The 15,939-nt window shown below is 36.9% G+C and overlaps 2 protein-coding genes across 3 annotated transcripts; one reads left to right on the forward strand and one right to left on the reverse strand.

Moving 5' to 3' along the window:
* The first annotated feature begins 354 nt into the window (after window positions 1-354).
* On the forward strand, window positions 355-4,978 carry LOC143531223 (uncharacterized). Its single transcript, XM_077026567.1, has 5 exons — window positions 355-956; window positions 1,037-1,677; window positions 3,344-3,433; window positions 3,669-4,310; window positions 4,675-4,978. Exons 1-5 carry the CDS (start codon window positions 863-865, stop codon window positions 4,798-4,800), a joined length of 1,593 nt encoding a protein of 530 aa, XP_076882682.1. The 5' UTR covers window positions 355-862; the 3' UTR covers window positions 4,801-4,978.
* Window positions 4,979-6,133: 1,155 nt separating this feature from the next.
* Window positions 6,134-10,971, reverse strand: LOC143531225 (tubby-like F-box protein 8). Of its 2 annotated transcripts, none has more exons than XM_077026569.1 (5): window positions 10,834-10,971; window positions 10,106-10,469; window positions 9,796-9,883; window positions 8,085-8,217; window positions 6,134-7,259 (listed from the first exon to the last, which is right to left on the reverse strand). In XM_077026569.1, the coding sequence occupies exons 2-5, from the start codon at window positions 10,448-10,450 to the stop codon at window positions 6,518-6,520; spliced, it is 1,308 nt and encodes a 435-aa protein (XP_076882684.1). In that variant the 5' UTR covers window positions 10,451-10,469; window positions 10,834-10,971; the 3' UTR covers window positions 6,134-6,517. The 2 variants fall into 2 exon arrangements, with proteins under 2 accessions (XP_076882684.1, XP_076882683.1); XM_077026568.1 differs by having other exon boundaries at window positions 6,140-7,259; window positions 8,085-8,220.
* Window positions 10,972-15,939: the final 4,968 nt, after the last annotated feature.

The raw sequence follows: 15,939 nt of genomic DNA on the forward strand, positions 1-15,939 counted from the left end.
GGTGTTTGGTGGTGTTGTTCAGGTTGAGTTTAAGACAAAAAATGTGTCTTTTCTAATCAAAACTCCAAAAACGTTTTTGCGACCTGCAAGTAGCGACACGACGTTAGAATTCTGTTAGTCGCGGACCGTTAGAAACAAATACGTTAAAAAATGAAACCGTCAGCAGCCAATTCGTTAATTAAAAACAACAACGACCAAAAAATAATAGTTGATATTAATAAAAAACAATTTTATTTTTTTTTCATTTTACATTTTAAAAAGTGTTACAATACATGTAGGAATGTTCATCCTTTTTGAATAAATATGAATATTCATTCATCGTATCATAATATATTTAGTTTTTTTCAGAAAAACAAACCAATAACTTCCCCAAATCCCTTCATTCCCATTAATATTAATATTACTATTATTCTTCAATTTCAATTCAATCAAATCTCTCCCCAAATCAAATCAAACCGGTTTCTAGGGTTTTCAATTTCACACACTCAATATCAATACAATACTCTCTGTTAATCAATCCACACTTTCATCATTCATTCATTGTTCCTTTCGTACAACCCAATTTCTCATCGGACTGTCGAGTCCTCACAAATTACAGAGCCGGAGAATTAGGGTTTTCCTTAATTGTTCGGATTTCAATCCAATTTTGTTAAATTATTCGTTTTTACATCCAATTGAACAAACCCTTTTTCAGGAATTGTGATGTTTTAACCATTAAGGCTCTGTTTTGCAATTGGACAATTGAACAAACCCTAGGTGTTAAATCTTTTTAATCTTTTCTGATGGTGGTATTGAAGGGTTTGATTGTAAACACTTCAATGCACATTAGGGTTTTTTTATTATCTTGTGTCCAGTGCTGATAATGGACAAAACTGAGCCTACATTTGTACCCGAATGGTTAAAGAACAATGGAACCTCTGCTGCTACTTCATCTCATCAATCTTTATTGCAGTCTGGTAATTGTTATTTGTTTGTATGTTCATTTCTTTCTAATGTTAGTTTTAGTTTCTTGAAATGTGGTATTTTGTTGGTATAGATGATCAAAGTGTGCCGATTAGAAGGAAGTCATTGGTAAATGTTGATGATAACGATTCGAAACGCGCTACAAGTACGACTACTTCGTCATACTTTCGTCGCACGTCTAGTAGCAACGGTCGGTTAAGGTCGTATGGTAGTTTTGGGAGACGTGATTGGGATAAAAATAAAGAAAAGTATGAAAACAAGTACCGTGATTTTGACCCGTTAGGTAGCATTTTGCCAAGTAGGTTTGAGAAAGATGGATTAAGGCGTTCACAATCGAATCTTTCTGCAAAACGAGGTGAATCTTGGAATAAGAAAGTGGTAGGTGAAAGAAACATTGGTAATAGTAATAATAACGGGAAAGTTTCGTTTGAGAAAGATTTCCCGAGTTTAGGTTCGGATGAGAAACAAGGGGATTGCGAGATTGGACGGGTCCCGTCTCCAGGTTTGAGTAGTGCTATTCAGAGTTTACCGGTTGGTAGTTTGGGTGGTATTGGTGGTGCTGATGGTTGGACATCCGCTCTGGCTGAGGTGCCTGTGATGGTTGGTCCCAATGGGCAAGGTTCGGTGTCTGCAACTATGAGTGTGGGGCCCACTGGGCGGAATATGGCGGAGGCTTTGGCCCAGGGTCCGCCTCGTGCTCAAACTGCTCCTCAGGTACTTTGAATGAGCATGTTTGAATGATCAATTTTTAATGTTTGTGTAAACTGTTCTTAGTTATTTTATAATTATTTAGCTTTCAAGTAATTAGTTTTGAATAGTTTGTTTACCTTATCTGCCATATTGTTGATTATTTAAAGGTAAAATAAATTTACCCGTTTAATCTGTTTTTCTTAATAATGCCTTCCTTACATGACAATGCCTTTATTATGTTCATTATTACTATTATTTCTTAAAAAAAACAGATTTAGTTAAAATTTATGCTGATCGTTTAATTCTTATTATTGAAACTGTTTATTCTTCTAACTGAATAATTGGTTTTTAGCGTTTATATAAACTGGTTCTACTTATTTTTTTTTCTATTATTTAGGTGTCATATGGTTAGCTTTGAATTATGTGTTCACCTTATCTGCAATAGAATTGATTATCTAAGGGGTTAGAATCACCAGTTTTTTTTCATTCTTATTAAGGTGTTAAACTGTTAGTTTTGAATAATGTTTTTGCGTCATCAGTAATAGAGTTAATTATCTAAGGATAAGTTACAACAACAACCAAAGTAAATCCCAGAAATAGCAAAGCTAATGGTAGGGTCTAAGGAGGGTGGGATGTAGGCAAGCCTTACCTTCATCCCTAAGGATAGATAGGCTGCTTCCGGAGAGACCCTCGGCTCCAAAAAATACATAACATATAGATATACAAAAACATGAGGGGTCTGTGTGTGTGTGTATAAGCAGCTACCAATAAAACTATATGTGGTGAAGGACTGCAAGCTAAAAAAGACAGATATAACATCAGAAATAACATGTAACATAGATACAAGGAGATAATAACATGCAAAATACACATAACGTTTAGGCAAAAAGTAAGCCCCTACGGCCCACCTAATTTTTTATAGCTTTATTATATGATTCTGATTATTAAAACTGTTTATTCTTTTGACGGGATAATCAGTTTTTAATGTTTGTTTAAAGTGATTCTACTTAATTTATAATTATTTACTGGTCACATAGTTCTGAATATTGTGTACATTGCATATGCAATAGAATTTATTAGCTCAGGGTAAATTAAAGTTACAAATTTAGTCTGTTTTTGTAATAATTTCTTTTTTTAGCGAAAATGTTTTTTTTATCAATTTAGCTATTATTTTCTTAAATAATCAGATCTTGTTAAACAGTTAAAGCATCTGAATGTTAAGAGTTTAGACATCATTTCCTGCAGTTTGTGTTATCTTATTCATAGCCTGATTATATGATTCTGATAATTAACTTATAGTGTCCGTATAAACTGATTCTAGTTTATACTTATTCAGGGGTCAAATAGTTAGCTGCTCATCTCATATGCAATAGAATTGATTATTTATGGCATTAAGTAGTACAAATTGACGATTTGACCACTAAATGCCATAAATAATCAATTTTTTTTTAATTTGCTAACTTTTGTTATCATTTCTACATAGTACAAATAACCAGATCTTTAAACCTCTGATTGTTATAACTTCAGACATTATCTCCTACTGTTTCTTATCATATATATAGCTGATTATAGACTCTGGTTGATTTATATCCACAATCTTTTCCGATGTGCACATTTAATGTTCATATGCATTTGCGATGCACATTTGCGACATAGTATATGCTTTATATTTAATTTTAAATCATTGCAGTTGTCTGTTGGAAGTCAAAGACTTGAAGAGCTTGCTGTGAAGCAATCCAGGCAGTTGATTCCCATGACTCAATCCATGTCTAAAGCCTCGGTAAAACTTACTTCTTGAATATTTTATAAATTTATATATGGTAGATTAATTGGAGCTTTTGTCTCCATTACTTATCCTTTTCAAAGAAAAAAAAAGACATTTTTTTTTGTTTCTATAATATTATAATATTATTTCTTTATATATTTAACATTCGTTTCAGAACCAATAATATGTTTGCTAAGAACCAAATGGATGTTATATAAATAATTTGTTCAATTCTTAAAAACATTTGCAGGCTATGAACTCTGATAAGCCAAAGCTAAAGATGGGGCCGTCGCAGCTTCAAAGTTCCCACATTATGAACCACTCACCCTCCACCCGACCTGTGTTCGTGAACGCTGATGTCACCAAATCGTCGTCTCCATCATCAACTGTTGGAAAACTTCACGTCCTTAAACCATCACGTGAAAGGAACGGTACCACTATCACAAAGGAGAGTGTGAGTCCTACAACGGGTACTAAATTACCCGAAAGCCCTTCTGTTGACCGCAAACCCTTGATAGAAAAGAGACCTTCCCCTCAAGCCAAGAGCCGAAATGACTTTTTTAACCTTATGAGGAAAAAAGCTATGGCAAACAACACCCTATCATCATCTGCTGTTTCTGTTGACCCGCCTGAGTTGACAGATGATAAGACCAGCAAAGGTGGGGTCCACTTGAATGAGGATAAGGTTGATTTGGGAAGTGATGGTGATGTTTGTGTTGTGAATGTTAATAGTAATAATAATAATAATGTGAAGGATGATCTGAGGTCTGATGTTTTGGACCCAGAGGAAGAAGAGGCTCGGTTTTTGAGGTCGATGGGTTGGGAGGAAACTACTGAAGAAGAATGCCTTACGGAAGAAGAGATTAATTCGTTCTACAGGGATTTGAGCAAGGTAAAATGTCTGAAATACCCTTTGAAAATTATTTTAGAAAGACAAGTTGACAGTATGGGTGTTTATAAATTAATTGAAGCGCCCAAACCGAACGGTTCAGTTTTGACGGTTTGTGGGTTTAGCTTGGCTTGTAAACGAGCAGTGCCAAGCTAGTTGGGGCTCTGGCTCAAGATAGAATTGAACTTGAAAACGGCTCGGTTCATTTATTTTAACTAACTAAAAAGTTGTTTTCAAGCTCGGCTCGTACAAAGCTTGAGCTAAAACTTATGGTTTGGAACTTGGAACCGAGTGTTTAATTACTTTTGTATGGTATCATAATCATGAACCGTCTAATCATATTTAATGAGTTATTTAATGCATGCAGTATGTGAATTTAAAAAGGGCTTCGAGTTATTTCAAAGGAACACAACTGAAGTCCTTGATGCCTCTCAACTTACTGATGGGAAAGAATGGTGAATTTTCAGCAGACACTACTAAGGTGGATTCTTGAGATTAAAAAAAAAAAAAAACAAGTGTAGGAATCAATCAGGTTTTTGTTATGGAAGGAAGGTGCAAAGAAATCTGGGTTTTTTGTTTCTTTTTACAATTTACTTTTCAGTTGTCAACAAAATAGCTTTTATGGTTTATTAGTAGTCATTTTTAAGAAAAGAAGAAAGAAATTTACTTAACCATGTTTTTTTTATTGGTTTTTAGTTTGTGTTTTGGTTAATATATCACCCACCCCAACTAAAGTTTAGGTAGTGATGTACATCCGGTTCAAGGTTTTTAAGGATACATTAAATTTTATCTCCCATGCACATTTTAATTAATTTACACTGGTTTATTAACCCCGCAAGAGAATTTCATTGTTTGTGCAATACTATACCAATTACCAACCAACCGAAAGGGAGAAATGGGGAAACGAACATTTAAACGTAACTGCCGCGTGTGTGAAAGCTGGTCGGTTTAAAAATGATGTTACAAAAGTTAATGTCAAAACTTAATAAAGAAAACCGTAATAAACAAAGTTGAGGCGGTTAAACCTTTTTAAAGTATGTAGACTTGTGGAGAGACTGGACATGTATATTAGCCAAGTTAAAGAAAAAACATAGAAATTTGATAACTTTATTAAATATATATGTGCTAATTAAACACGTTATAAGCAAAGTTGAGGAGCAAGGTTTAAAAGAGAGCAAAGAAATTTCAAAGCTATATTAAAATAGAGAGGCAAAACATGTTGTTATTAGCAAATTTAAGAGCTTAAAGTGACAAAAAGAACTTTGTAAAATAAATAATTATTAAACGAACAAAATAAAAATGAAATACAATTAACTGAAAATTAAACGTGGATGGGAGATGAGATGAAATGAAATTTAATAATGTATCTTTTAAAGCCTTTGAACTGGATGTACTAGGTAGCTACTGAAAAGGCATCAATGGAATTTGCATTTTATTTTTCAATAGAAAAATAAATGGAATTTGCATTTGATATATGATATGTTTAGTTTAGTTCACAATATTTGTTGGAATTAGAATTTCAATACCAGTCTTAATGCGTTTGGTTGTCAAATTAATTTCCATCAAATTTCTTCGATTTAAAGAAATTTAACAATCCGTCTAAAAAGAACCATGATCGATACCACGACTCGACCATCCAACCATTGGACGGTATTTTTAAGATTCAATCAAGACGACTAATTCAAGTCAACTTCAACAAATACGAAGATATACACTGCCCTTGGCGAACCTAAAAGAGATAATAATCACTCTTGAAACGTCACATAAAATGACATTTTTATAACCGAACTTTTATAAATGTAAATGAGCTAACCCGAAGCTTTAGCAAATTCAAGCTACGCTCGACTCGTTTACACCCAACTAAACATCCTCACTAGCATTTCTACGTCGGGTAGCCGATTCCTCTAAACACCAACTCATCACACATTGCTAGTCCAAACATTTGAAAGTCGCAAGCCATTGAATCAGACGAAGAAAAAAAAAGGATAACTTAAAACAGATTCCAATATTGTCATGATGAATGTGTTCATGGCTCCAACCAACCAACCAACAAATGCAACCCAAACTTACAACAGGGCAACATAGTTTCAACATTTGAACAACAAACAATAACATCTAAACTTCTGAGTTTTCACATAACCATGTACGCGCAACGGTTATCATCATTCAACATCAACAAGAAAAATGTTACCTTTTTTTTTATCTTCCTTTTATTCACAAGCGAGTTTGGTGTCGAAACTGCTTAAACAGATGGCAAACGCTTGAAACGCAGATAACGGGTACCTGTAATCCATAGTAAACATATCTTTACCAACTTTACCAAACTGCAAGATAACTTTGTCATGCTCCGGTTGAGCTGACTGAGATGCTCCGGCTGCTGGCGGCTGTTGTGCCGCCACAGGCTGCGGCTGGGCGGCAATCAGTTGAAAGTTCTTAACAGAAGCGATCGTCACGCGACCCTTGAAATTCAAACACCAGCACTGCAACTGTTCATGCCACCTAGGCGCCTTGTTTTTCAACACCAGAGGCAGTTTTGACTTTTCATCCTCGGGGACCTCGCTCGAAACAGCGGCAGCCATGATTTCAGAAAATCTAGAGCTGCTGAACTCGGTTGACCGGTCCATTGACTTTGAAAATGAAATGTTTCTAAACGAGTCTTCTAATGTGCGGGACGGGTGAAGGAGCTCGGGTTGACCAGGAACCGAGCCACCCGGGTCTAGTGATGATGCGGGGATTGAGTGCATGATACAATGCATCCTCCGTGGGCCCCGAGTTCCGAGCACGTTAAGCTCGTAGGTAATGTGGGCTATGTTGTAGCTGCCACTTGGCACTTTTGGGGAAACTTTTTTGGAGGTGAATCTTCGGCTTGATCGCCCAGGTGGCAGCATAAGACTGTCAGAATGTGGAGGTTGGGTGTCATATATTATGAACTTAGTCCCAAGAAAATTAGATCTGAAACACATGCGATGATATAATATTATATTTGTGTGTAATGAGTCGTATCATGCAGATAAGCACACCGTAGTACTTTCATAGGGCGTGCATGATTACTGAATTACCAAACCATAACCAAAATAACCAAACCGTAACCAAAATATACGTCACAACCAGATCGAAATAACCAAACCCAACCCAAAACCAATGGTTTGGTTTTATGTTTTTCAAAAACCAAAATCAAACAAACAAACTGAACCCCATAATAACAGAAAAAACCAACTTTTGTGATGAAATTTATAGATTAAAACTTCTATTTCTGAATGTTAAGTAATTTAAAAAACAATAAGAAATGGTAAGGGGAAGGACAGAGAGGATACCATCTAAGAAGGACAGGGAGGAGACCGCCTCTAAGACTAAACCACGTGGGTGGCGGTTGTCCATGGATGTCCCTTGGGCCTATTCTTCTAGCCCAAAAACTGTAGGCCAAAATGTGTAATAACTAATTACTTATTAACTAACAAAAACAACTTTAGTCCAAAAGTTTCAAGTCAAATATCATTATTTTGGGCCTTTCTCAGCCAAAAATCATCGTACCAAATGGAAAAAGCAAAAGAACGCATACCTAACTGAACCCATTGAGAAAAACGAAACTAAACGGTTTTAAAAAATCCAAAATCTGAAATTTCAGTTTTTTACGGTTTGGTTTGAGAACGCCTACATTCATAGATGTTACCTTAGCTTTCAAACACGCGCATGTGTATATATATATATATGTGTGTGTGTGCGTGTGTGTCATGTATGTGCGTGTGCATTATGAACAGTACTTCACATAGATGATACCTTAGCTTTCCGATGTAAGTGCTGCTTGATCTTGAAATGTTATCAGGATCCATAGATATGACATACTCCGTCCAAGTCGTTCTGCGTGTTCTTTTTGCAGAGAGCAAGAACTTTCCATTTTCAACAAGCAAAGCTGCTGCATAACCGAATTTCAACATAAGGCTCGATGATGTGTAAGAAGGTACGACCTATGCACAACCAGATGCATCTCTCTCATCTCTTTTACGAAGAAATGTTTTTATCAAGTACATCACACATTATTTCTTCACCGCTTTGGTTGTTTTTACACATCAGACCCTAACTTGGACCAATTTTGATCTAGATGTTCGTGAGGTGCCGCCTCAAGGCATGTTACTTGAAGTAAACAAGTATTTCGAAATATTTATGTCATTAACCAGATGATAATATGTACATGACTGTTTAACAAATAAACATATAAATAAATGTAAGTGGTAATTTATATTAATTGTTGTTTGTTTCTGATATATGTGGCATATATAAACATGATTTCATAGATATATTAACTTAAATATAAATATGTATGATGCATAACAATATATACTAAGTTCTCGTTATAAAATCACATATATGAAAATAAAAAAAACATGTTTACATGAGTTTGATTTGTAAGTATTGATGAAAACTTTCTAATGATGTAAACTATTAGAAATGATACATTACATTTTAGACATTTCCTATATATATCATAAATTACAGTGATAAAGATCAAAAAATAAAATATAGAAAAGGGTGCGACTGTGCAAGTACTAGGTTGTCTATTAATTAGTTTATAGTCAAAAGGTGCAAAATGAATAGTGAAATTGATGAGTCACATCATTTAAAATTAAAATTAATTATCAATATTTGACAACTCATCAAAAGTGATTTAAAAAATCTACTCTTACATTATTAATTTATTATTATTATAAGTGCATTTGCAATCGAGCCGGGGGTCTCACCGGAAGCAGCCTCTCTATCCCTATGGGATAGAGGTAAGGCTGTCTACATCTTACCCTCCTCAGACCCTACCATAGCATTGCTATTGGTGGGATATACTGAGTACGATGATGATGATGATGATGATGATAAGTGCATTTGCAAATTTATTAGATTAAACTTATGTCTTAACTCATTTAATATGTAATATTGTAATGACTAATTCAAATACTCCAACTCCTATAATGTGATAAAAATATCATCATCATCATCATCATCATCATCATCATCATCATCATCGTACTCAGTATATCCCACCAATAGCAAAGCTATGGTAGGGTCTGAGGAGGGTAAGGTGATAAAAATATGTCATATCTAAAAAAGATGACTCGCGAATGTCACATCAAAGAGTTCAAGTAGCTAAATCAATCAAAAGTCAAGCATAAAATGATGGATTTTAATGTTTAAATTTGCATAATAGAAATAAAATAAAATAAAAAAAGCACACGTCTAAATTATAACCTATTAACCTTTGAGCCTTCAATCTTGACAAAACTTTTTGGAAACGGTTACAAATCGGGCTATGAAACATTCGTGCATCTCTAAAGTTAATTATTATCCTCCATTATTCCCTTTTAAAGCTGATTTTTTTCTATTTTTAACACCTGTTATCCTTTTTAATGCCAACCAACTTATGATCATAAATATAAGATTTCGCGAATAATTCCAAATTCCAAAAATTAAGCGACAACATAAACGTTATATAATTGCTCACCTGGACTAAGACAAAGGAACAGATGGTATGTCAACTTGGATTTATCCCTCTTTATGAAGCACTGAATGGTCCCGTCACGGGATCCCGGCTAGAACATTATAAAATACAAACCATTTATTATTAACGATCAAACAATAAAGACAAATAAGTGCAATTCCAATAATAAAAAGGGCTGTGCTAAACATCCTCCCCCCCCCAAACGCCCACTAAACTAGTCGCATTGTCTCTCTACACTCACTAGGGGGAGCATTTAGCATATAGGTACATTTGTCCATTTCCAGTAAAAATTAGATACGATATGATTATATACCTGTTTTAGAGAAACAGGAAATGTAAGCTTCCCACATGATTCAGGGGTTCTAACAATCTCCTTACACATACTCCTCCAATATTTACAAACCGCAGCACACGCAACAACATGTTTTCTCGCAGGCCACGTGCTTTCACTTTCTTCCAACCGTTTAATCACATCAAAAAGAAGCTCAGGTGGAAGATTAGCCCACCGGCTATTTTGAACCACAAGAACTGCACTATTATTATTGTCAGTCAAATCATTAACCGAACCCTGTGATTTTCCTCTGCTAACATCAAACCCGCGCCTCGATAGACTCCCAAATCCATCCCTCACATCACGAACTATGCGACGAAACGACATAAAGATTTCTTTTTTCTCACTGAATAAAACCAGAAAAGAAATATGAATGAAATTGTGAGAAAGATAGAAAAAATAATTAAATGATTAAAAAAGGCAGACTCACATGGGCCACAAAAGAGGCTAAATTGTATTAAGAACCAACCTTTTTTTAAAGGGACTTTCAGCTTTTAGCCTAAAGCTGGCTCAATTATGGAATCAAAACTCTCAAGATGGTCCCAAATAATAATATTAATAGAATTATTAATTAATAATGCATAAAAGTCTCTTCTAACAATATACTAATTACATGTCTATATGAACATAGTCAATGGAACTTGTGCACAATGAAAAAGTGAAAATCATAAATTGTATAATAATAATATCAGTTAAAAAAACCAACCAACCTGATGATGAAATTTGAAAACCTAAGATTCCATCAAATGAAGAACTGCAAACAAAAAACCCATCAAATTTGCATTATCCGTAACTAATTCATAACCCTAGATCCAAAAGCAAGAAAGTTGACCTAAAAAAAGTCAAAATTAGGGCACGGAAATTAGGGTGCATAGAACAATAAGATGATGTGAGATTGGAGATCTGTGATTGCATACCTTTAATCATGAAGATTATTGGTGAGTTTTGTCAGAGGACTTTTTACAAACACTTGGTGGGCATGAAGAAGAAGAAGAAGAAGAAGAAGAAGAAGAAAGAAAATGGTGAAATTAAATCTGGGTCAGAAGGACTCGAAGCGAGTGTTAAATCTAGCTCTCAACACGGGATGCCGGATTGAAATTAAAAACTCATATTATAATGAATATATATTATTTTTTTGGTTGCATTTTTGTCGTTGAATTGTCAGCCCCAACTAACGAAATGGTTATTGATGGTCCTAACCTTTATGTATTTATATCTAACGGTCTGCGGCTAACAGAATCCTAACGCCATTAGTTTCAGATCGCCGGAAAAACGTTTTTGGTCGGAAAAGTCAATTTTTTTGCTAGAAAACACCACCTGAACACCGTCACCACCACCAATTTACTCACCGCCAACCAACCGCCATCACTTAAGCACCATCAACTAATTCCGACGATGGTTTTAGGGTTCCGGCGACCTCAATAATTGGGGCTTTTACTAGAAAAAGGTTTCTAAATGTACGATACAAAGTTACCATGATGTTTGGGGCAAAATTGTTGAGTTTTCGGGAAAAAAAATGTGTGTTTTCCGACGACCTGAAACTAACGACGTTAGAATTCTGTTAGTCGCGGACCATTAGGAACATATACGTTAAAAGTTGGGACCGTTAGCAACCAATTCGTTAGTTGGGACCGGCAATGACAAAAGACGATAGTTGGGACTAATAAAAACCAAGCGTTTTTCAGACGACCTGAAACTAACGACATTAAATTTCTGTTAGTCGCGGACCGTTATGAACATATACGTTAAAAGTTGGGACCGTTAGCAGCGAATTCGTTACTTGAGACCGGCAGTGACTCGTAAGAGACTTTCTTTTCTTTCCTAGTTGTCAACTTTTCCTACTTGAAATTATCTTCTTTATTCAACATATGGGGGTACACCACGGGTTTAATAACTAACGTTTATAACATAATTAATTAAAAATTTAATACATGATCATGTACTTCAAGGAAATTCATATTTCATTAAACAAAGGCTTTAAAAAATGCCTTCTGAGAAAATGAAGTCTTACATATAATTTAGACGATCTAATCGCCTTACACATGGTTCTAGACGCTCAACCCCTAAAGGTACATATACATAAGGACTACGGCTACCAACACCACTACTAAGGTCAACACGACAAAGGCGACTTTCCTCACAAAAGCTTGAATCACACTCCACGTCATACGTACAAACTTGTAGTACCATTCGAATAAGCTGGCGGATGTATTCCCGATGGAATCGTTCTTGGTTCCGGAGCCAACGAATTTGAGCTTCTTGAGGTGTCTCTCCTTGGTGTCCGGCCTCTCCCCAAGTAGGTTATCCATGGTAGATGGGGTTGTCGCCTTCTTCAGCCAGTTGTGGTTGGAGGACAGATGTCGGTGATGGTGCTTGTTCCAAGTAGCTTTCCTTCAATAAGTGTCCAAACAAGTATTCTTCTTCCACCAAATCCTCATTTTCGCTTCCCACATCATCTCCCATTAACGCCATGCTCTCATACTCATACAATTCTTGCGGAAACACCATCTTTGCTACATACTAGCACGTATAAGTTAGTCTAGGCACATAAATTCCTATCCCTAACATGAGCTCATGGTATAGTAAGGACACTTCTAATGTATCCTACTTCTCTATAACCAAGGCTCTGATACCAACTTCTGTAACACCCCGCCAAGGCGGTATCCTAGGGCGTTCAGTTTTCGGATCCATGAACACATGATTCACACACAAAACACTTAATGCACTCCGAGTTTTCATTTTTTTAAATAACGAATGCCACAAATACCGATTGAATTCGCTCCAACTTGCCACCACAACACCTGATTTTTATCGATCAAGTTCTTTGCACAGCGCATGTGGGATTATTATTGTCATGACCTTTCTAATATGTTAGGTATTTTATTACAACTTATAAGGGTGTCTCTACTGTTTCCGCGTTGACAGGTTATTATTATTTTTTTATGTTTAGTGTTGGCATCTTGACAAAATTTAACTCTATCATCAAACCCACATTAGTGCACCATCATAACGCGACTGGTGCATAGGCATATCCAACCTGGCCTAGCGCAACGCTCCTAGTAAAAAATCTAGTTTTAAAATAAAAATGCTATAGTAACGTAAATATTATTTTAAATCTCGTATGTGAATATTTAAGTTTGTGTATTATTATTTCTTTTGTTTAATATTTTTCTTGTATTCAATATTTTATCACCAACGTTCGAGTTTTGATGGGTCAATCCAAGTGTTCGAGTAATTGAAAAAAAAAATACTTAGATCCGTATGATGCATGTTAGGGTTTACGCTAGACTTGCAATGATAAAGTTACATAACTTAATCAAGTGTGAATTAACATAAAGAAATTATGTTTAGTAACAGTTAGCTTAGCGACTGAGGACATGGTCCAGGATAGAGATTCGTGACAGAGTTGCACCTCTCTAAGGACATGGTCCAGGATAGAGATTTGTGGAGACGTAGGATTAAGGTTAGTGACTTATAGGGGAAGGTACCTAGTTAGCTTAGCTTTGTATTTAGGGTCTAGTTGGCTAGCCTGGCTCCTTGTTGTTTATGTATATTGAAGAAGCGTGAATCGACTTACTTGTATTCGATCTACGTTCCTCGGGTATGAGTGTGCTATATCACCGATGGTTTTCCGAGATACGAGTTCTTCCACCTACAAAACGAACAGCACCGTGAACTTACCCCTCAGAAATGGACAGAGGGGTCCTCTTTGGGGTAACCCTCCGATGTGAGAATAAGATATTGCAGGAGAAGATGATAAGAATGTGAAAATGAATAAGGACTTAGAATGTATTTTCTTGCTTGACCTCAACTGTGGAGGTGGTGTAGTATTTATAGTATTAGGGTTTCCAATGATTGGTCTTAGACCCAATTAGGGCCTTTTTGGCCTCCTCCTATTGCTTCGCGCCACATGTACTTAGGACACCTGGTGCTTTTTTATTGATTAATCTCTGACCAAGGTATTTTACCTGACCCATGTGCCATCACGTGGTGGCACAAGGGTTTTGCTGAGTTGTCCACCCTTCATTGGCAGCTGTCAACATCAGCACATTCTTTATTCCTTAAAAGATACTTTCTGGAAGGTTGTCTGATGAGTACAATCATGGTTGTCCTTATCCTGATTTGGATTAGACTATTGTCTCATTTGTTGTGTTGTCCTTTATGCGCCTATCCCGGGGATGCGCAAGGTCTTCTCTTTATTCTCACGCGCAGATGTTTCATGCGCAGATGTGATATGCATGAGCATGTGGTATGCGTAAGCATATGTAATATGCGTGAGCATATGTGATATGCGCCATGCGCAGATGTGATATGCGTGAGCATATGTGATGCGGGAGCATATGTGATGCGCGAGCATATGTGATGCGCGAGCATATGTGATATGCGTGAGCATGTGTGATGCGTGAGCATATGTGATATGCGTCACGCGCATAGGTTTTGGCTTTGTGTCTTCATGACATCCTGATTTCAAGCCTCTTGTCTATATCTTGTGGGTTGACCCGCCCCACTCGATGTTAAGGCGGGTGCATACCCCTTCAAGCCCCCCCAGTCTAATGTGTGTCTTGTCTCGCGCTAGCGAGGTAAGATAGATATTAGACTTAATAGTTTGCTTTTTTAATAGGGTTTGTCTTTTCTTTTTCATTTCTCATATGTGCGTCGCGCGAAATTCTATCCCTTAGGTTAGAACGAATCGTCAATGCACGTGGTTGGTTGGTGCTGACATGCATCATTGATGGAGACGTTACGTGTCAGACCTTTCGCGTGCTCGAGGTGCATCAGAGATGGAGACGTTATGTGTCAGACCTTTCGTGCGCTCGAGGTGCTACAGTTGCCTTTCACGTCTCCTCATACAGTGTCAGGAACACGTGTCGCGCTTATGTTGGCCTACGCCTGCGCGTGGGGGCGCGTGAGCGTAGATCTGATTATTACTTGCTTCTCTCTCTCCCCTGGGCCTATAAAACCAAACCCTTTGAACGGTTTTTCCTTCATCTCCATTGTCATTTTCAGAGCTTTTGCTTCTTCAATTTACATTCCGATTAAGAGCCTTTATCTTTGCTTCCAGATTTCCGTCCTCACAGTGACCATATTGTTCGATTTGCAATTGTATGTCTGATAACCCAGACACCACAATTTCCCCTAGTAAACGCCGTGTAAAATCTGTGGTTATGTCTACTTTAAAGAAGACCGGCAAGGGTACTAGGGTTGCCGAGGCCTCGTCGAAGGAAGGAGGGAAGAACAAAACGGTGAAGAGATGGGATGAGATTCCCTGCAAGTTGAAACAACCTGATCTTGATAGTCTCATTGCTTCTCAGGGTTTTCTCCCTGAGTATGGTTGTCTGCTCCCGGCATGTAGAAACATGAAATGAATCTGACCTGATCCATGACGATATTCCCCGGTCTTCGAGATGAACGAACCACGACTCGATCTTCTTCTCCGGTAGCTTAAGATCTGCAATGGTTTTTGGGGGTGTGGAGGTGACTGCTAAGAAATCTCAAGGATCTCTTGTTTACAGACACAAAAATGGTTATGGTGGTGGCTCTTATTGAGAACAACCTTTAATAAGGAGGTGGAGACCTCCTTATATAGGGAGCCTCATGGCCACCATCATGGTACCCTAATGGGCCTAGCCCAGTTAGGGTTACCTCCACAAAACCCCCTCAGCCCAATAATATTGTATTAGTCCATATAATAAAATAAGCCAAACATAATAAATTAAGGTTGTAAGCCGGGTTTAGTACCATACCCCTACAAGCCCCCCAAGTCCAGTGTTGCTCCTAGGCGTGCAAGCGTTTAGGTGGAGCGCTGGACTTCATAA

This window comes from Bidens hawaiensis, unplaced genomic scaffold (assembly GCF_021521415.1).
Source record: "Bidens hawaiensis isolate Kalapana, Puna unplaced genomic scaffold, B.hawaiensis_p1.1 tig00009092_1, whole genome shotgun sequence".
Taxonomy (NCBI): domain Eukaryota; kingdom Viridiplantae; phylum Streptophyta; class Magnoliopsida; order Asterales; family Asteraceae; genus Bidens; species Bidens hawaiensis.